The sequence below is a fragment of the Apium graveolens genome, chromosome 11 (genome assembly GCF_009905375.1).
Source record: "Apium graveolens cultivar Ventura chromosome 11, ASM990537v1, whole genome shotgun sequence".
Classification (NCBI taxonomy): Eukaryota; Viridiplantae; Streptophyta; class Magnoliopsida; order Apiales; family Apiaceae; genus Apium; species Apium graveolens.
In genome coordinates, this window is record NC_133657.1 from 205,683,845 (window position 1) to 205,706,330 (window position 22,486).

General features: G+C 40.8%; 1 protein-coding gene across 1 annotated transcript; it reads left to right on the plus strand.

Annotated features, from left to right (window-relative positions):
* Positions 1-10,830: 10,830 nt before the first annotated feature.
* Positions 10,831-16,610, plus strand: LOC141696593 (uncharacterized). Its single transcript, XM_074500717.1, has 6 exons — positions 10,831-11,207; positions 11,451-11,841; positions 11,893-12,468; positions 12,646-14,217; positions 14,602-15,543; positions 16,563-16,610. The coding sequence occupies exons 1-6, from the start codon at positions 10,831-10,833 to the stop codon at positions 16,608-16,610; spliced, it is 3,906 nt and encodes a 1,301-aa protein (XP_074356818.1).
* The last annotated feature ends 5,876 nt before the right edge of the window (positions 16,611-22,486 follow it).

Below are 22,486 nucleotides of genomic sequence, written 5' to 3' on the forward strand. Positions count from 1 at the left end.
TTTTAATTTGCCTAATGCATTTTTACACCTTTCTTTATTTAAAGGAGTGGAATGAGGACAAGCTTTCACATTCCCTTTTATTCCAGAAATATAATACCTAAGACGATTGATACATCCGTTAAGTTCTTTACCACACAATTTATACCTGACTTATCTAAGATTAGTAGACCTGGCAATACTGGTATACGACACGTGAACACGGAACGAAACGACACGAATAATTAGTGTTTGGGTTCAAAAATTTGTACACGAAAGTACACGAACACGAAAAAACACGAATATAATTAGTGTCGGGTCTGGGTTTCCGATATAGGTACACGACACAGAATGAATGTACACGGAATAAATAAATAGTTAAACTTTTTAAAAAATAATATATATATATATATTACATATAAAATATGAATTTTACATATTCTAAATAATATATATAATTGTAATTTATAAAAACTAAAAGTCTAAAATACACTTTATTGGCCATTTAGCTAGTTGAGCAGCTATGAGCATTTAAGGTTTTCTTGTAATAATTTCTATTCAGCCGTGGGGGTAGGGCTGAGCATTCAGTCGGTTCGGTCAAAAACCGAACCGAACCGAAAAACACGAGATCCGAAATTTCTAAATTTTTTAAACCAGACCGAACCAAAATATAGTCAGAAACCGAACCGAAACTGAACTGAAATAATTTGTTATTTTCGGTTCGGTTTGAAAAAACCGAAATTTTGAAATCATTTAAACAGACCAATCATTATATATTCATCTTCTAGACTCCAGGTCATTCAAAACTCAAATATGAAAAGTTTAATAAATATTTTTTAAAAAAAGATGTACATTCCCGAAGTTTGTGAATATAGCTTCTCGACAAAAAGAGTCTCTCAACTTTTGATTTTCTATAATTCTGCAAAGATGTAATTATGATTTCGATCCGGGGAGCACAATTTTACCAGCAATTAAGTTAGAAGATCGGGAAAGAATATAATCCCCACTAAAATTAAGAGAGGATACCTGTTTGAAGAAGAATCTTGATACTTATGTTTTGGATGTAAATGAATCCACGGCAGCCTATCATGTTGAATTAAATATCGGTGTTTAGGTATGGCCCTCTAGAGTTCAGACTTCAGATCTTTTGCCAGATTCAATTTGGATTTAGACATTTAGTAATAGAAATATATACTGAACTGTAAATATATCTATATAAAATATATTAAAAATACATATAAATATATATTTCTGTTAATTCGGTTTTAATCGAATTTATACAATAACAAACCAAACCGAACCGATATTATTTCGGTTCAAACCGAAAAACTGAAATAACCTAAATTTTTAGAAAAACTCAAACCAAACTGAACCGAAATTACCCTTTTCGGTTCGGTTTTTCGGTTTCGGTTCGGTTTTGCTCACCCCTACGTGGGGGGCTTCCCATAATTGGTCACACGAGAGCTCCATCGTGTGTTTTGGTAGAGAAAACGAGTGTCTAACCTTTGCAAATGGCCTACATGTCCTATATTTATAGGAATCAAGTCCATATGTAATTTTATAGCATTAAGACTCCTCCATGATTGGCTACCCACGTTTTTACTAAGCCCATAACAAATTCTAAGGCTTATCCAAGTAGGTTTAGACTAGTCACCAAGAGTCCTTCTTCTAGTAATGTCACTAGAATCCTTGTTTATTCGTGTTATTACCATAATAATCCGTGAGATATATGTATATTCCATACATATACCATGTATATCCACGTTTTCCAGGTTGTAGTAACCTGTTAGTAGTCCAACTCTCTATTCCTTGCTGGTGAGGAGTCATCTCTTAGTAGAACACTGCCTTTGTAGGTTTATCACCATAATCAAGATAAGCCTGTATATAGGGCTGTTAACGAACATAGCTATTCGCGAACAAGTTCGAACTCGGTTCATTAAGAGCTCATTCGGCTTGGCTCGTTAACGAACTCGAGCTTGATCTCGAACAGACAAATGTGTTCGTTAAGCAAAATGAGCTCGAGCCGAGTTTTGATTTGTTCGGTTCGAACTCGGCCGCTCGGCTCGAGCTCTCTCGTTAAAACTCGAAAAAATTATAAAATATCCTGATTTTTTTTAGTCATGAATTGGTGTTTCAAATTTTTAAAAAAATATTTTTCATCGATCCAACCGTATGGATGTCAATATATATATTTTAGTGATATAACCAAAGTTCCAAAAAATATAATTTATTTGATAAGTTATTTTCACAGTCAAATAGCAGTTGTTCTGATTTTTTCTGACTCGGCTCGGCTCGTCTATGTTCGCGAACAAGCTCGTGTTCGGCTCGTTAGTTAACGAGTTCGACCTCGAACATAATTTGTGTTCGATAAAAAAGCTCGGCTCGGCTCAGTTCGTCAGAAAATAAAATAAAATTTGGCACTGTTCGATCAAAACTCGGCTCGCCTCGGTTCGTGAACAGCCCTACCTGTATAGGAAATAGCTCGGCCTATCATGATTCCTGATTACCCCGTGGTCTTGGCATATTATAAGAAGCACATGGCATTGGATAATCTGTAAGTGGCTGTTCTTATTGCCATGTTATGATAATCCTCATAACAGACCCTAATCATTGTCTTAATACCCTATCATCCCAGCCTGTTTATATCCATAATTCTTACTTTGTTATCCAAAAAACCTAATCCATTATGTCAATCCATCAAATCCCTCTATGGACCATACACTTTCTTAAAATTGAAAAAATAGAACTTCCCAATAGTAAATTTGTGAGTTTAAGTGCCACTTTTCTGGCCAAGGTCCCTGATTTCAGAAGGAGATTATAGCATGTCCTTGTTAGTTGGTTCCCTTGTCTGATTAGTACTCTCTTGTACATGAAGAAAGAGTTTTTACTTCTATTTTTTTAATATATGACATTTGACTTTCTGACACATATGTTTAGGAGATTTGATCATATAGTTAAAATATTTTTTTTTCGAACTTTTTTTTGTAAATAAAAATTGTCTCATATTTTTTTTCAAAAAAAAATTTCTTAAAAATAATAATTCTAGCTACGTGGTCAACTCTATTAAATATGTGTGTCAAAAAAACAAACGTCGTATATTAAAAAATAGAAGGAGTAATATGTAACATGGACATACTCTAATAACTAAATTTTATGCATTTTTAATGGATTATCTTATTTTTATTAATGGGAATTTTATACGGGGTACATCACTATTAATTAGACAAGCATCAATAAAAATTTGTAATCTAAATTGTGTGCTCATGTGCAAGTCACATAATTGCAATACTTATACTACATTTGTTGGACCAGTGGCCCAAGTAAAAGGATCAAAGAAGATAAGTAGGCCCTAACGAGTGTGTGTGGGCTGATTTGGGCTGATTTCTTCTGTGAATAATGTAAGCCAGGATTTGGGTTGGGCTTCGGGCTATTAAAAGCCTAGCTTCGCCTCCCTTCGGGATTTGGGTTGGGCTTCGGGCTATTAAAAGCCTAGCTTCGCCTCCCTTCGAATTTCACAAGCCCAATATACCAATCTAATTAATTCCCATATTGACTTTTTTTTTTGCAGAATTCTGATGTTGACTACTGAATTATTGGAAATTATAAAAAATACTATACTTTTAAAGTTGTTTTTATGATATTGTTTTTTTTTGAATTTTTTGTCAAAAATACGAAATCAACCAAAATCAAGCAGACATGAAACTAGTTGAATCAAGTTTTTTTATTGCATTTGAGATTGTACGAGATTGTATAGAATTGTAAAAAACCCGTAGAAGGTTTCATTTAATTGAATCGAATTGTAGAAAACCGTATTTTTTGAAAAAAATAAAAATAGTATTTTTACAAATAAAAAGATTTTTTGTAATTTTTTACAAATCGAAAGTATTTTTATAAAAATATTTTTGGCCTTGAATATCTTTAAAGAAAATTCTAAATTATTTTATCCTATGCGGATAAGATTTGATCTCCGAATCTCCAATTAAATAAGGGTCTTCATAAACTTTCTCCCTACATTTAAATAATATTTAACTCTTTGACCAAAAATCATAATTGATATACTAAACAATATAACTATACAATTTACTCGAAAGAGTATATATCTTTAACAATTTAATTTACCAAAAAAACATAAAAAATATTAATAACATGAGAAAATAACAAAATAAAGTGAGGGTGATGTTTAAAAATAACCATTTTTGGGGTATAATGGCTGAAAATACTCATTTTTAGAATACATGGCTGAAAATACCGTTTTGGTTACGCATTTTGAAATTGGGTAAGTGTAATACGCATTTGAGAATTGGGTATTTAAGAAAATTACTAGAAATACGCATTTGTAGTTTGGGTATTACCATTGAGATACCAAATGCGTATTTTAAAAGAAAAAAAAAATTAGATACCCATTTGACAAATGCGTATATAGTACAAAACAGGATATTCAAATGGCAAATGCGTATCCAAATTGATATTTTCAGTCATCCACTTCCAGAATGTGTATTTTCAGCAATTTGCCCCAAAAAATTGTTATTTTTAACATTTTTTCATAAAGTGACGACTCAATAATATGAAATTTTAACATTTCTCTTTCATTTTTCCAAAATTGACCTGGTTTCCATTTCCACTTAATGGCACATTTTTGTGATAAAATGACATTATCTAGTAACTTTTCCAATAATTGATAAAATCACTATAATTAGCCTAAACAACATTTAAGACATGTTATTGCTAGAAACCTCATTCATGTAGCTTGTCCTTTAGGTGTGGGCGTCAAAAGATGCCTATCATTAGGAACTTACCTTTTTCTTTATTATAAACTCCGCGATGGTATGTCTTAATTGATTAAGAACATATTTCTTGTCGTTTGAGGTTCTCGATTCTACTTTTAGTCATCCCAAAATTTGTTAGAACGGATACTCAATTGTAATACATATAAGTCAAATTATTCGGGAAAAAAATCTCTACCACTAATCGGACATAAGCTATGTTTGAGATTGCGATTAAAAATTGCTGGCCTGTTAGAAAAAGTGCTGCTGAAAAATGTGTTGTTTTAAAAATCAGATGACTGTTTGATAATTTTTTTTGATATGTATATATTTTGATGCAAAAAATTAAAAATAATAATATTTTTGATAAGGTTTGATGATGAAATAAGCGTATACTTCCCGCAAAGTACCTTTTTCTCAAAGTATGGAGAGACTTGCTTATCATATTTTAAGCCTAAATCATTTTTCCGAAAAACACCTTTTAAATTTTATCAAATAAATTTTTAACTGTTTTTCAGCACAAAGCTGATGTTACTGTCAGCAACAGCAATACCAAACACACCCATAATTAAACTTATCTTAAATTTAATTTCTTGATCTTTATCAATTAATTACCTAAAATATACTCAATTATAAGGCATATAAGTCAAATTAGTCGGGAGAAAAACTCCTATCACTAATCGGACATAATTAAACTTATCTTTGATGATTTAAATTCTTGATATTTATCAATTAATGGCCTAAAATAAATTAAAACTTAGTTGTCTTCATAATCATTCATCAAACATGGCCGGTGGGGCGGTCACGTCCCACACAAACCATGACCTAGAGATGCACAAAAAGCCCGAGCCCGAAAATCTGGCCCGGCCCGATCCGGTCAAAGCACGGTCAAGCCCGGCCCGGTCCGGCCCGGTTAAAAGCCCGGGCTTCGGCCCGGCCCGGCCCGATTAAAATCCCGAAAAAGCCAGGTTATAATCTGATTATTCTAATATATTTTTTTATATATTTATAAATTCACATTTACTATACATATAAATAATACTTTAAACACATATATATTTACATATTTGTGATTAATAATATTATTTATATACTTCGTTGCATAAATAATGAAAGAATATATAATAAGTACACTATATATATTTGGATATCATTGTCATGAATATTTGGATATCATTAACAATGATAAAATATATCATATAAACATGTTTATTTTTTGTCGAACTTAAATGTTTTCAACGAAGTAATGTTTTCCTAAAATATTCCATGTAAACTAATATATTTTTACGATGATCTAGTTGCTAACACATGTATTCTTCGGAATCTCTAATAATACTAGATCCGATTTAAATTAGAAAAAAGTCCGGCCCGATCCGATCCGGCCCGAAAAAAAGCCCGGTTAGGCCCGCCTCGAGGGCCCAAACGGGCTTTGAAATTTCCGGAAAGCCCGGCCCGGCCCGGCCCGGTCAAAGTCAAAGCCCGAAAAGCCCGGCCCGGTCAAAGCCCGGGTTTTTTAAGGTCCGGTCAAGACCCGGCCCGGTGGGCCTTTTGTGCATCTCTACCATGACCACACAAATTATCACAAAGTTCTCGAACCAAAATGTTTATAATTTTATTATTTTTAAATTCTTAAATATATTTTTTGAAATTCACTTTAAATGTTATTAATAGCTAGAATATTCTTAAATATTTATGTATTTTTTCCCTTACTTTAATTCCAATGTTCAGCATACGAGGATATTACGAAATTCGTTACAGTGAATACTTGGTCCGTCTCATCCAATTATCAATATTCAGCTGAGATACCGAGATCGAAGAGTATAAAAGAAAAAGGTGAAAAATGTATTATTTTAAAAGATATTAACATTTGGATTTAAAAAAGTGTTAATAATATGTTGAAACAGAGAGAACATTTAATATTAACAAACGCGTAATTTTACTGAGATACGAATTTAATATTTTACTTTTGCTGGACAAACTTAGTAGTTTAGACTAAGTTGTGAATCATTTTGAGACTCTATATGAGTGAGACACATTATGTGTTAGTGGTGTGTATTTATTGGAACGTATTCTCCTCTTCGAGGGGATTCCAACGCATATTTACACGCTCAAAATGAGTAAAAGGTGAATGAGAACTGATGTTCCAAAATTCTACCTTTTAATATGAAAAGTGGTTTTGTACCACATGGAGAGTAGTACAAACCTATTACTTAGTTTATAAATACCATGTAGCACATCGAAAAGAAGAATAAGTCCTTTCAACTCTCTCTTTATAAATAGAGTCTTAGGGTATCAGTTTTATTAAGTCAAGAGAATAAGAGTCATCTCTTTCATTCTCGATCTCTTTAGTCTTAAATTTTTTCCAATATTCCGGTGATAGTTCTCGGGCTTAGTTCAAGTTCGCTGAGAGTATATTCGATCTATCGATTATACTGGTAATATACTGATATTTCGTTTTATCCTGGGAGGCTATCGACTCGCACATACGGTGAGAGGCGAAATAGCTTTAAGAAGACAATTTCAACTGAACTCGAGTATCTCCCTTTGGTTATATCTTTTCTTTCTCTGTTTGATTTCGTTTACTCACGCACACACTTATTTGATTTATATGTATTAATCGCAGATTGTGCTAACAACTTTTACGGAGAAAATGTGTAAAGATATTAAAGTGTAAAAAATACGTCAACTTTTAAACGTGTCAATTAGTAGGGGATCTAGTAAGGGTCACTGAGACACGTGTCCCCCCTAAAATTGAAAAATATATGAAAATGCTTCCTAAAAATTGAAAAATATAAAGATTTATTCACAAAATATGGTCGGTATCCCCCAGAGTTTAAATCTCGGATCCGCCTCTGCCCCCTCCAATCAGTACAATGATCGGAGGAAAGGATTGTTTTTAATTATTTGTTATTTTTTTATCACAAAACATGTGTAGTATATAAAGCATGCTACTCTGCACAACTTGATGCACACAACAAAACCTTAGAACAACATTTCTTCAACTCTTCTAGGCTCTCTGCTTTGCTCTGTTCTTATTCTTTTCTTTTAGTAAAAAAAATGGTGAAGCTTGCAATTGGTAGCATTGGTGACTCACTGAGTGGTGTGTCAATCAAGTCTTATTTTATTTGGCTGAGTTCATTGCCACTCTTCTTTTCATTTTTGCTGGAGTTGGATCAGCCATTGCTTATGGTAAGTGAAAAATCTCGAAAAATTGAATACTAAGTGTATTTACCAAACTAAACGTATCGAGTATGTTAAGTAGGATGCGGAGATGGTAATACGTCTAGCCCCGGGACAAGACTTTTTTCGCGAAAACCCTGAATTCATAACTTACATCTTATTTTAGAAGACTTTTTCCTTCTTCTAAACCCTAATTCACTCACAATCCTATATACAACAAACAAAAACACTGATAATTTTTTTCAATTTCAGTATAAACAACCCCCAAATTCACTCAGAATAAACAAAGATGCCAACAAAGACTCCTAAACTATATCTTTCCTAAAACGTAACCCCGGGCAGACATTTTTTTGGGTTAATTTTTGCTCAGCCCAATCGTGAAAACCTCTTACCCAAATAAACTTGACATATATTAAGGTGTTTGACTTTTTTAAATGTGATTTAAAAAGCCTTTGAAATTTTGTTTTCATCTTTTTTTAATCCATAATAAAATTAAACATGACTTATTACATATAGAAACTATAAATAATTATTAAAATATTTTTTTATCATCCACTAAGAATATATTCTGGATTTTTATTAATTTATGTAAAATTTTGATTTGATCGATTAATCTTCAATTCACAGCAGATCACAACAAATAAAAAGTCCTAATTTAATGATAATGAAATAACCGATGCAAACAAGCCCCAGAAATCTAAATTCGGGATCTGAAGTTGATAAATTGATGTACGTGAAAAACAAATTTCTGTTGAAAATCTATGTAGAAGATATAAAATATCTTATAAATAAATAGTTTTGATTTGATTCCATATTAAAATAGAAGATATAAAATTTCTTATAAATAATTATTAAAATATATTTTTATCATCCACAAAGTATGTTTTGGATTTTTATTAATTTATATAAAATTTTGACTTTAGCTAATGTGAATAATATATCTATTTATTCATTATTTTACAAAACAAGATAATTTAGGTAAATAACTGTAAGAATATATCGAAAGTTAACTTTAGAAACCTTTTACTAATATAAAATTTTAAACTCAATTTTGGATTTGGTCAAATCAAGTGTTTGGCAATTTTTTTTTAAAAATATGGATTTGGATTTGTACAAATCCATCAAATTTAAAGAATCCATATCTTAATAATAATAATAATAATAATAATAATAATAATAATAATATAATCTTTTTATATATAAAGGAAAATTCTTAGGAGCTCCAGAATAACTCGAATCATATATAATTCCAGCCCGTTACAAAATCCCAGTTGAGGCATAATAATGAAAAGACTAAAGATTTCAATTTTCACGTTAGTAATAGTAATTGAACTGATAAGAGACTGTTATGCCCAAAATTTGGCATTGAGATTGATTCGGGTCAAATGCGGCTTACAGACAGTCAAACCCGATATTGCATTGTGGAAGAGAGGACGCGTCCAGTACCTTAGGACGCGCCTACTTTGGAAGAAATAAGTTACGAAGCGAGAAGAGTGCATGGTCAAGGGAGGACGCGCCCAGAATTTATGGACGCGCCAATGTTTATGAAAATGCTTGGCAGATGGAATCTTATGGTGATGGGCGCTCTAGGGCGCGTCTAAGTTAGCGAGGACATGTCATAGGAGGCGAAATGCTGTGCATGATGGTTTAGAGGGGATGTTGCAAGTTTGATGAGGTTAAGGACGCGCCCAAAGCTCTAGGACGTGTCCTGTGATTTTGATTGCTATAAAGAACGATTGATGAGGAAACAGGTTTTGATTTGTGGGAGTTAGGACGCGCCCAATTAGAAAGGACGCGTCCTGAGTTTGATCTGTGTACATTTGATGTTGAGTTCAAGACAAAGCTTGCATGGAAAGGAGCGATGGAGGATTATTTTTACTAATGTGTTTGTTGCAGGTACTCTATGAAGAATTCCCTCCTTGAGATGGTCAAGGAGGGGGATGTCCGTGAAAAGCTTGAAGGCCTCCAGGGGTATGCCTGATGATTGAAGGCCTCCTCCTGTATTCAACGGGTGTCCTCGTTGGGGATGTGGGGTTTACTTTGGTGTGTGCTTTGGGAGCTCTGTTCTTGTATTCAACGGGTGTCCTCGTTGGAGAACATTGGAGTCATCCTGCACTTTGCACCCAAGAGCTTGGGATCACCTGTCCTGCTATCTGGTGGGTTATCCTCATTCGGGGGACAGGGACGCGTCTGGCACTTGGGGTGAACCGCGGCTATACCTGCGTTCGTAAATCAAGGGAGATAGCTGTAGCGGAGTGTTATCCTTGCGCAGGGAGATGCACTATCCGTGAAGTCCTACGATTACGGACGAGCCTTGGGCCTTTGCGGTTGGGCCTCATAGTTGGACATTCCTAAAGCTAGCGGAAGATGGATATCGGATGGGCTTCTACTGGGCTTAGGAGTAAGAAGTCTCAACGCGTTAGACTTCTTGTTCTACGAGAACTACGTCAGGCTTGATCCCTATATAAAGGGTACGTAGGCACATTGAGAGGGTAAGAAGTTGAGAGCTGATAAGAGAGCCACCACTTACTCTGATCAATCTCAGCCTAAAACAACCACAATCAACCATACACCGCTTAAGTTTCCGGCAAAGAACCACCGTCACAGATCTTAATTCCGGCGAGAAACCTCAATCTTTGTTGATACCAAATTCCTCCGTCAACAAATTGGCGCTAGAAGGAGGGGCTGCTAATTAAGGTCGCAATCTTAGGAGGAAAAGATGTCTTACAATCGTGATGGAAGTTCTTATGATGGAAGTGACAGCAGGTCAGAAGGGGAAGGCGGGGGGCGTTATACTCGCCACGAACCTTACGTTCCCAGAAACATGGCGGACCCACCAAGGGCTCCAGATGTGGGGGGGACACCTCCAGTTCTCATCAGCAACACTGATATATTGGAGCAATTATATCGCATGGGGGATACTCTTAACAGTTTTAACTCAAGACTGAACACGGTGGAGCGTCGAAGGACGAGGAGAGGTCGTCGTTTCCCCCGTCACGGTCATGCCTTGGGGAAAGCCCCTGTAGTTGAGGGAGATACCCAGGGGAGCGGGGATAACCCGCGAATCACTCCGCGGCGTTTGCAATATTCTGACGATGTAGAACCTATTGTAGAGCTTGCGGACGAGGACACTGAAGGCAGAGAAAGGCCTCACCTGGGCAACCAGGTAGTGCCACACCCGCATAGGTCTGGACGTACGATGGACGAGCGTCGCCGTGTGGAGAACGCTCAAAGCCAAGACGAGGAAGGAAGGGATCTTTCAACCTTGAAGAAGAGGCTTGGCATAAGGTTGGAGGACGACGATTTGAGGATGTTGCTGGTAGAATGGCAAAAGGAAGGAAACGCCGGAGAAGCGAGGCCCCGTGATACGACGCGTGTGCCCCCCGCATTCCAAAGGGATGACGGGATGCGGCACCGCGAGCACGAGCGTGCCCCTCCGCGAGGAAGGCCCGGGAATTTCTACCGGGGATATCAGAGGAATGGACGAGGAAGAATGGGATATCAATACGGAAGAGCCCCTTACAATGGTAGGAGAGGTGGCGCGCACTCCGCTGGAGAAGCCCCCGCCGTTATTCCCGTAGCTTCTCACAGCGTTACTGGTAATGGGTCTGGAGCGCGTCCTCATGACCAGGACGGCGGGCGGACTCAAGTAAGAATGCAGAATAATGATGAAATTCCGCGACACGGTCAGGATGAACCTCGTGTACGGGAAAACATTCAGAACCAAAATGGTAATATGCCACCGCCGCAGCCTCAAGGTGAGGGGCGGCGAGATCCTCCGCCGCACCCGGGGGGTAATCAAGGGGAATTTCAGCAGGTCGCAGAGCAACCCCAGCAGCCTAATGTTCAAACCATTCCTGGGGTAGGGACGTTTAATGTGAACGACCTCAAGCGGTTACTCAACCATCTTGAGGGAGGAAGAGTAACGGCGACAGCGCAAGCTCCTTCTCCTTTTGCTGTTGTTGTGAGGGAGGCGCAATTGCCCGCGGGATACCGGAACACAACCAACGACTTGCGTTTCCACGGGAACTCTGATCCTGTAGAGTTCTTGGGGCGTTTTAACATTGAAATGGATGTATATCAAGTACCTGATTTGGCTCGATGCCGTCTCTTGGCAGCCACTTTCAGAGAAGGTGCTCAGCAGTGGTTCCAAAAGCTTGGTCCAGGTGTAATTACATCCTGGGAACAGATGAAAACTTTGTTTTTGACACAATTTCAAGCCGCGGTGAAGTACACACCACCTGTTACCACGCTGGCTAATGTGAAACAAAAGGAAGGAGAAAGTTTGACTTCATATTTCAAGAGGTTTAACGCAGAATCTACTTTGGTGAGGGGTGCAACTGACGAAACGTTGAAAATATTGCTTATAGCTGGGTTGCGTGTGGGGACGGATTTCTGGAAACACCTACAAGGGAAAGACCCAGTGTCATTGGCAGATGTGCTCGCACAAGCGGAGTCGTTCAAAGCAATCGAGCAGTCGCTTGCAGAAACAAAAAAGAATGATGATACCTATAACTCCAAGGGGCGATCCAAGAGAAGGGACAGATCTGTAAGTCCGGGTTATCGGCGAAACGCCAGAAGCCCTAACAGGGTAAACGCTGTGAGCTCGCGAAGAGAATGGAGCCCACCATCGAACTACGAGAGAAGAGTCAGCAATTATACCCCGCTGGCGGCGTCCATTGATCATATCTTCGAGGTAAATAAGGACAGGGGAATCTTCAAGAAGCCCGACCGTCTAACTTCATGGCAAAGCAGAGATAAAAAGAAGTACTGTGACTACCATGAGTCTACTGGCCATGACACCCACGAGTGTCGTCACTTGCGGGATGAGATTGAGGAATTGATCAAGGCTGGACACCTAGGAGAGTGGATCGACAAGGTGAAGCGACGCAGGGGACTTGATGACAAGGGTAAAGATGAAAGACAACCCCCGCGGGCGGAGGATGTTGAGAAAACGGCGGAGGTCAAGTTTCAGAGGGCCGGCAGCATCAGGGCAATTTTTGGAGGACACCCTTTTGTTGGTGACAGTAATCGAGCACTTGAAAGAAACGCGAGAGAAGCGCGACATCCACCGCTCACTAACATCCACAGCTTGGAAGATAGACCCCCGAAGGTCTTTAAGGGGGAGTCCGCTGATATTACATTCAGGGAAAAAGAATCTAGGTGGGTGCATCATCCTCACAACGATGCGCTGGTGATTACCATGCTTATTGGGGCAATGAACGTACATCGAGTGTTCCTGGATAATGGGAGTTCTACAAACATCTTGTACTATAGCACCTACAAAAAGCTGGGTTTCCCAGATAGTGACATGTATTTCGAAGATGCGCACGTCTATGGCTTTACGGGGGAAGCAGTGAGAGTTATGGGCTCAGTCAGACTTCCCGTCACGCTTGGGGAAGGGGCTTTGTCGGTTACTCAAATGATAGATTTTAAGGTGCTAGATCAGGATTCCGCGCACAACGTACTGGTCGGCAGACCTTGGTTGCGTGCGTTCAGGGTGATAACCTCGATACACCACTTGATGATAAAGTTCCCGACGCCAAACGGAGTTGGCAGCCTGAGAGGGTCACAGTATGAGTCACGTGACTGCTATCACAAGGCTGTCAAGGAATTTCGCAGAAGAAGGTATGAAGGGAAAGGTCTCCCAGTTGAAGATGTAAAAGATATTCATACAAAACCGGGTGGAGAGGTCCATGCCCACTATTTTGTTGAAAATCCCGGAAAGGAAGAAACCAATACCTCTGGGAACTCTTTTGTGATGCAGGGACGTATTTCGAAAATCCGTAGTGTAGAAGAAGTGGTGGCGAGTCACACAGGGGGAATCATGCGGAAAGAGGTTAACGGGGAAAAGTTGGAAGGGAGAAGTGAGATTTTGCAAGGTCTCGGCGATAACTGCAAGGTTGATGCTCCTCAAAAGAAGGATGCGCCCTTGAATGAAGTTGAGGTTGATGCTCCTCCAAACGAGGACGCGCCCTCAGGTGAAAAAGTGGAAATTGAAGACCCCCGAGACTTTGATTTCGATTTGGATCCCAGGATCCCTATGCCTATTGAAAAAACGGGACCGGCCGAAGACACAATATCTATTCCAGTTGATAAAAATGACCCAAGCAGGGTTTTGAAAGTGGGATCTCAGTTGGATGAGGAGATGAGAGGAGGTCTTACCCGCTTTCTAATTGCAAACCTCGATGTTTTCGCATGGAGTCATTCAGATATGATAGGGATCGACCCGGAAGTAATGTGTCACCGTTTGAATATCCTCCCGAATTGCAAGGGCATACGCCAGAAACGCCGCCCAGTAAGTGGAGAAAGGGCGATAGCATTAAAAGAAGAAGTAGACCGGTTGTTGGAAGTGGGGTTGATCAAAGAATCGTTCTACCCCGAATGGCTTGCAAATCCAGTACTGGTGAAGAAACCGAATGGGAAGTGGAGGACATGTGTGGATTTCACGGATCTCAATAAGGCATGTCCAAAGGATAGCTTCCCGCTGCCAAGAATTGATCAGTTGGTTGACGCGACGGCAGGGCATGCGTTGTTGAGTTTTATGGATGCATACTCCGGATACAATCAAATTCCGATGTATGGCCCCGATCAAGAACATACATCCTTTATTACAGACAGGGGGTTATACTGTTACATAGGAATGCCGTTTGGCTTGATTAACGCTGGCGCGACCTACCAGCGGCTGGTAAACATGATGTTCAAAGACCAAATCGGGAGAACCATGGAAGTGTATGTAGACGATATGCTGGTGAAATCTAAGGTGACAACTGACCATATCAAGCACCTGACGGAGATGTTTAATATCTTGAGGAGGTTTCGTATGAAATTAAATCCGCAAAAATGTGTGTTCGGCGTGGAATCGAGAAAGTTTCTCGGGTTCATTGTCAACCACAGGGGAATTGAGGCCAACCCCGCGAAGATCAAGGCATTGTTGGATATGAAGTCACCTACCAATGTGAAACAGGTGCAGAGTTTGACTGGGAGAATCGCCGCGTTAAATCGATTTGTTTCCAAGTCGTCTGATAGATGCAAGGAGTTTTTCAAGGCGATTAAATTAGCTGGGAAAGACTTTATATGGACGTCAGAATGTGAAGAGGCTTTCAAAAGAATCAAGGAGCAACTGGGACATCCTCCCATGTTGTCAAAGCCATTGGAGGGGGAAAATCTAATACTGTACCTCGCAGTGTCTGAATATTCGATCAGTGCGGTTCTGGTAAGAGAGGAAGACGGGCAACAATCACCAGTGTACTACGTGAGCAAGCGGTTACACGATGCGGAAACTCGCTACACAAGTATGGAGAAACTGGTTTACGCCCTGATTCTTGCGTCAAGAAAATTGCGGCCGTATTTTCAAGCCCATAGAGTTGAAGTTCGTACAGCATACCCGCTGCGGCAGGTCCTGCACAAACCAGAGTCATCAGGCAGAATGCTGAAATGGGCCGTGGAGCTGGGACAGTTTGATTTGGAATATGTGCCTCGAACAGCGATAAAAGGGCAAGCCTTAGCCGATTTCTTGCTGGAATTTGATTCTGAAATTGATGATAAAGCTTTGGTGATGCTATATCCACCTCATGCCGAGGAGTCTTTGGAGGAGTTTCCGCATCCTTGGTGGATCTTGCATGTGGATGGGGCGGTTAACAATGGAGGAGCAGGTGCGGGCATAGTACTTGTATCTCCGGAAGGCCACCACCTGATGAGTGCAATTCATTTCAAGTTTTATGCAACTAATAATGATGCGGAGTATGAGGCGCTGATTAATGGCCTGAAAATCGCTCTGGAAATGGGGGTGCGAAACTTAATTGCAAGAAGTGACTCAGAGTTGGTAGTGAATCAGGTGAATGGGGGATTTCAAGCGCGAGGCCCGCGAACAGAATTATACTTGAGATGTGTACAGCGCCTGATTGGAATGTTCAAAGAAGTTAGATTGGAATGCGTTCCGCGGGAGAAAAACAGTAATGCGGATGCTTTGGCAAAAATGGGGTCACAACAAGAGGCTGTGTTGTTAGGATCCATCCCTCTTGAAATCCAGGAGGTTCCTAGTATCCCAGAGATAGAAACTATGCAAGTGGATGAAGCTCCCAAAGAAACATGGATGACGCCCATTCTAGCTTACATTCGCAAGGGAACACTCCCCGAAGATAAGTTTATGGCTCGTCGACTCCGTTATCAAGCCGCAAGATATGTGATATACGATGAAGTCCTATACAAGAGAGGGTTCAACCAACCTCTACTCAGGTGTGTTGAAGAAGGAGAAGGAAATTACATCCTAAGAGAGGTGCATGAAGGAATCTGTGGCAATCACTCGGGGGGTAGCTCGTTGGCAATGAAAGTGTTGCGCCAAGGGTATTATTGGCCCACAATGAGAGAAGATGCTACAAATTTCGTCAAGGCATGTGATCGCTGCCAGCGCTTTGCAAACTACTCGTCTATGCCGGCTACACTCTTGACGCCTATGGCAAGCCCATGGCCGTTCGCCATGTGGGGAATCGATCTTATCGGAGAATTGCCGAAAGCTAAAGGAGACGTCAAATATGCAGTGGTTGCGGTCGATTACTTTACTAAATGGGCGGAAGCTATGCCACTGGCTACTATCACCGCAAAGAAAATCAGAGATTTTGTTTTCAACTCAATTGTATGCAGGTTTGGAATCCCTTACAAGCTGGTCTCCGACAATGGAAAACAATTTGATAGCAAGGAGTTGCGACAGTTATGTGAGGAGTTGAAAATCAAGAAGGAATTTGCGGCGGTCTATCATCCTCAAAGCAATGGACAAACAGAGGCTGTTAACAAAATAATAAAACATACCCTCAAAACCAAGCTGGAGGAACGTAAAGGGAATTGGCCTGAAGAACTCCCGAAGGTGATGTGGTCATACAACACTACACCGCGATCTACTACGGGAGAAACGCCGTTTATGCTGACTTACGGTTACGAAGCTATGGTCCCCGTGGAAGTTGGATCGGGATCACTTCGCAGAGACTGTTACGGGAAAGAGGACGCTGAGGTTAATCAAAGGCTTCATTTAGATCTCTTAGAGGAGACGAGGGAAAATTCTCAGCTAAGGCTAGCAGCATATCAGCAGCGCGTCGCAAGGTATTATAACAAGAAGGTAAAAGGACAGTTGCTGAAGGTGGGGGATTTGGTACTTAGGAAAGTGATGCCCAATACGAAGAACCCCCAACATGGAGTGTTTGGAGCTAATTGGGAAGGACCGTACAGAATAAAGTCTATCCTGTGGAAGGGGACTTATCACCTTGAAGACATGGACGGGAAGCTGATTCCGCGAGCTTGGAATGCGGAACATCTCCGAAAGTATTACCAGTAAGGCGTGGCTTTGGCCCCTTGCATATTTCTTTTATTATTTTGGTTTATGCCCAGTTTATAGGCTAGAATTAAATAAATTCCTCCTAGCCTAGGGGGGTAGTGCATGTACTACTTACCTTGGGACTAGTTGAAGGGTCAATTTTTAGAAATAATTTTCCCACAAAGCACAGTAGCCGTGGGACTGGTGCACTTTTGACACCAGAGCGTATTATAAATAAAATTTTGAAACTTTCCCAAAAGATATTTGCTCAATTTGTTTGATCTCATGACGCGTCCTAAGTATAGGGCGCGCCCTAAGCTAGGGTTTTGTATAAAGGAAACTCAAGAAAAATACTGTTTTAAAGGACGCGCCCAAGTTATTTTGGTTGATGCTCCTTTAGACTAAGATGTTACTATGAAAAAGAAAAAGTACTTGTCAAAGACGCGTCCAGCGGGAAGGGTGATGTATTTTGTATTTCCAAGGACGCGCCCAAGTAATATTGGTTGATGCTCATAATTTAAAAGCAAAAGCAAGTCCCTACCAAGGACGCGTCCTCCCTGAGAGGAAATATTTCTAAGAGAACATTAAGGCATGTCAAACAGTTAGGACGCGCCCCGTCGTGCCTTGTGCATTGGTTAAACACACAAGTACAGTGTAGTGCCGTGCTCATGCACTTTCCAAAACAAGCAAAGACGCGTCCAACTAGAGAGGACGCGCCCATAATGGATATTTGCTTATTGGGAGAAAATAATAACAAATTAATCAAAGGCGATGCGCCCTAAACACAAGGCGCGCCCATGTGAATGATTGAGGATAAAAAAAAAGAGAGTGCAAGTGAATGAGGTTCAAAAATAGTCTTTACAATTTGCAAGGCTTCAAAGGGCCTGCGCCTTTAAAGATAGTTTAGGAAAAATATATAGAAAACATAGGACGCGTCCTAGGCAGGAGGCGCGTCCAGGGTTTTGTCTTGATCATTTGCGGGAGGAGGTTGAGTTTGGAGAGGAGCAGGGGACGCGTCCTCCTCCTCTAAGCCCAGGAAAATCCTCTTGTTTTTGATGGAGTCTGCGGCCCTTACCCTGAAGTCGTTTACCCATATCTGGGTATCTGCATCAAACTTTGAGAATGTATACTCTGGGTCGTTGGCAATAAACCCAGAGCACCATTCTTCAAACCCAGCCTGGAAACCATGCTGGTAAACTAGCTTTTTCTCCTCTGTCCACCCATGCAGCCTATCATCATTCAGGATGTCGAGCTCCAGCTGCATGGTGGAGTTCAGAGTGATGACGCTGTCCACTTGTTTTTCCATTGCAGTGACATTGCCTTCCAAAACAGCCTTATCTGCTTGAAGACGCGTCCTCTCCCCCTCCAGGCGTCTGATTTCAGCATCTTTTTCTTGGGTGAGCAGGGCAATGTGTTTTTCCAGAGATTTGACTTTGTCTTCGGCCTGGCACTTTGCAGTATCAGTAACTGCAAGACGCGCCCTGAGCCTTGCCGCCATGTTGGCACTCTGTCTGGCATGAAGGTGAAGCTCAGCAGCAGCCTTCACCATGGCTTGTTCTGTTTGTTGCTCCGTTCTGAAAGTCCAGCCTCTGACTTCCTCCTCTGAAAAATCCCCAACAGAGGACGCGCCCAGGTATCTGAGAACAAAGGATTGATCGTCAGGAATGATCTTTTGGCGTTTAGAAGGCGCGTCCTCTTCCTTCTCAGGAATGTCAAACACGGGAGTCTCAGTTATCTTTGGAGGAGGAGAAGGAGTTGCTGCAGGAGGTGGGGTTTTTGCCTGTGGATCAACTTTTGTAGGAGCCTGTTTCCTTGCCCTTAGTTTTTTAGAAGCCCCAATTGCGAATCCTTTGGGGAGTGAAGCCATATCTGCGGTATAAACATAAAAAGGAATTAGTTATGTGCAAAAAGACGCGTCCTGAAAGAAGGACGCGCCCATAACGTGATATAAAATCTACATGCAGGACAGATATGGATGAATGCAAAGATGTATAAATGGGTGTGAGAATGACGCGTCTTGCCTAAGACGTTTTCTGTGATAATGAGACACGCCCGGGGGGTAGGGCGCGTCCAAAGTGATAATGCATATATAGTAACGTTTATAGGTCAAGCTAAATATGACGCGTCCTAAAGTCGTGACGCGTCTTATATATAATGATTTCTTACCTTGCTCTAAATCCACTTTCTTGTTGACGTCTGGCTGAATAATTTCTGTGGCTTGGAGCCCTTTGGATTTTTCAGAAGCGGTGAGGATGGGTTTCCCATTGTGGAAATCTCGAAATTTGCAGAGAGAACCCACTCGTGGGGACAAAGCTCCTATTTTCTTCAAATTCTCTTCGGTAATCATGTCTCTGAGGTTGAAATGTTTTTCGGCATACTGCAAAACCTTCTCTGCTCTCTTCTTCTTCTTTCCCGTAAGCTCTTTCTGGGTCCTTTTGTCTAAAAGAAGGAATGATAGGTTACAACAAGGAAAATAAAGAAAAGGATTATAAAAGGGAAGGCGCGTCTTGAAAGTGTGGACGCGTCCAGAGCATTGAACTCACTTGGTTCCAAATTGAAGCGAACGCGCGTCCTTTTGACGTCATAAATGTAGAAAAATGGTTCCTTCCAGTCTCTCTCGTGGCTAATTTTGCCTTCATTAAATCCTTTGTTGTTCAACCATTTGTTGACTACCAGAAAATGGTACCCGGGAATTGATTTCCTGATGCTGTAAAAGAAGCTGAACTCTTTCATTGAGGGCGCGCCCAACCTCAAATTATGGTACATAATGTACAGAGCCCAGGCTAGTTTATATGAATTTGGTGATAGTTGGACTGGAGCCACGTCGTACCATTTCAGAATTCTCTTAATGAATGGATGTAAGGGCGCGCCCACGCCTAGGGAAATCAGCTTTGGAGTAAGCACCATTCGGGGGATCCTTTGATTCCCGACGTTAAAAATATGCGGCCTCATGGTTCGAAGAGGGCGCGCCCAGATGCCCTCCATGTCATAGTACTTCATGTGCCATTGAATTTCCCAGTCGGTTGCAGTTGAGTCAAGAGCTACGCATGCCAGCTTACCCTCTCTTTTCCTTCTGGCATTCTTCTCTGCTTCAGTAAGGGTACCGAGCCTCGCCCAGTCACAATCTATTTCCACATCTGAAGGTTCCCAATGCTCTAGGGGAGGATCAGATTTTTGAGGAGATATGGGATATGTCTCAGGATCAGGAATCCTTCTTTCGAATTCGCTTACACTGTGTGGGGACAAGTCTTCGGAAGGAGCCGCGCCCTGGGAAGATGACGCGTCCTGTGTGTTTGACGCGTCCATATCAGAAATAGCCATTCTTTGAGGTTTTTGGCTTGTAGTAGGGATAATTTCGTCGTCCGTCCAATCTTCGATGGCAGCCCTTGAATGGAGAATTGGAGTTCTTTGCCTTTTGACTCCCTTCTTTTCCATTCTTGAAATTATGGGAACATGGTCCATGGAGTCAGAGCTAGAATCAGACATTATTGAGTTTTTTGATTTGAGAGAACGGAAGACGCGTCTTTCTGCTCTAAGGAAGGAATTCGTCCTGTGGATGTTGGGAAAGTCGGGGTTAAAGGAGATCAGGTGTGGGGAATAGGTTCCAATACGCTTGTTGAGTGCTTTAAACGGGTGAAATGGTGAAGAAGAAGACGCGTCCTCCAGCTGCAAAAGAATGAATAAAAATTTGAGGACGCGTCCATTTGTTAAAATAAAAAAAAGAAAAGAAAAGGAAAGATGGAAGAAGGATATTGGGAGGGCGCGTCCTGAAAATCCACCGCAGGGGGGTGTGCTACAATGACGCGTCCTAATAAACCTTTGGCCCTATATTACCCTTGTTTGGGATAACTTGAACTTGTCTTAAATCAGAAAATACAGGACGCGTCCTAACGGGAAGACGCGTCCTACATGATTATGATAGCGGAATGTTAATCGACTGTTGGCAGTTTGGGGAAAATATGACGAAATTCTAGAAATATGTTGTTGGGAGATCAGGGAAGCTAAACATGTTATATTTACCTATACATACATATATACATACAAGCAGACATGAAGAACAGTTTATATGAGCATGGAGTATACGAATAGTTTCTTGCTCAGTAAGATTAATGTATTCAATCAAATAAAGAAATGAGAGGAAATTTGTGTACCTTTTGAGTTGAGGAATGAGTTGAGCTAAAAAAGTAGGGGAATGGTTGAACAGATCACCGGAATGTGGCCCTCGAAGCTCCTGTTTAACGATGCGGCAATGGCGGTTGTGTGTGAGAGAGAGAGATGATGGTGGTGGTATGATGGAGATTAGAGTATTTATAGAAGGATGATCCTATGGACGACAGCTGTACCCCGCATGCAGAAAGTAAGGGCAGGACGCGTCTTTAGGCTACGACGCGTCCGATTGTTGACGGAGCCAACTTTTGGTACTGGGATTTAAGGATAAAACTTCCAATTTTGTTTTTAACTGCAAATGGAAGTTGGGGGGTAGTTGTTATGCCCAAAATTTGGCATTGAGATTGATTCGGGTCAAATGCGGCTTACAGACAGTCAAACCCGATATTGCATTGTGGAAGAGAGGACGCGTCCAGTACCTTAGGACGCGCCTACTTTGGAAGAAATAAGTTACGAAGCGAGAAGAGTGCATGGTCAAGGGAGGACGCGCCCAGAATTTATGGACGCGCCAATGTTTATGAAAATGCTTGGCAGATGGAATCTTATGGTGATGGGCGCTCTAGGGCGCGTCTAAGTTAGCGAGGACATGTCATAGGAGGCGAAATGCTGTGCATGATGGTTTAGAGGGGATGTTGCAAGTTTGATGAGGTTAAGGACGCGCCCAAAGCTCTAGGACGTGTCCTGTGATTTTGATTGCTATAAAGAACGATTGATGAGGAAACAGGTTTTGATTTGTGGGAGTTAGGACGCGCCCAATTAGAAAGGACGCGTCCTGAGTTTGATCTGTGTACATTTGATGTTGAGTTCAAGACAAAGCTTGCATGGAAAGGAGCGATGGAGGATTATTTTTACTAATGTGTTTGTTGCAGGTACTCTATGAAGAATTCCCTCCTTGAGATGGTCAAGGAGGGGGATGTCCGTGAAAAGCTTGAAGGCCTCCAGGGGTATGCCTGATGATTGAAGGCCTCCTCCTGTATTCAACGGGTGTCCTCGTTGGGGATGTGGGGTTTACTTTGGTGTGTGCTTTGGGAGCTCTGTTCTTGTATTCAACGGGTGTCCTCGTTGGAGAACATTGGAGTCATCCTGCACTTTG

What these genes read in the sequence shown, in the direction of transcription:
- LOC141696593 (XM_074500717.1), top strand. Translation starts at nt 10,831, where the DNA reads ATGGGGGATACTCTTAACAGTTTTAACTCAAGACTGAACACGGTGGAG. An exon ending in AAGAAGAGGCTTGGCATAAG is followed by an intron (nt 11,208 to 11,450) that starts GTTGGAGGACGA and finishes TTACAATGGTAG; the next exon opens with GAGAGGTGGCGCGCACTCCG. An exon ending in ATCCTTGGTGGATCTTGCAT is followed by an intron (nt 15,544 to 16,562) that starts GTGGATGGGGCG and finishes AATTGTATGCAG; the next exon opens with GTTTGGAATCCCTTACAAGC.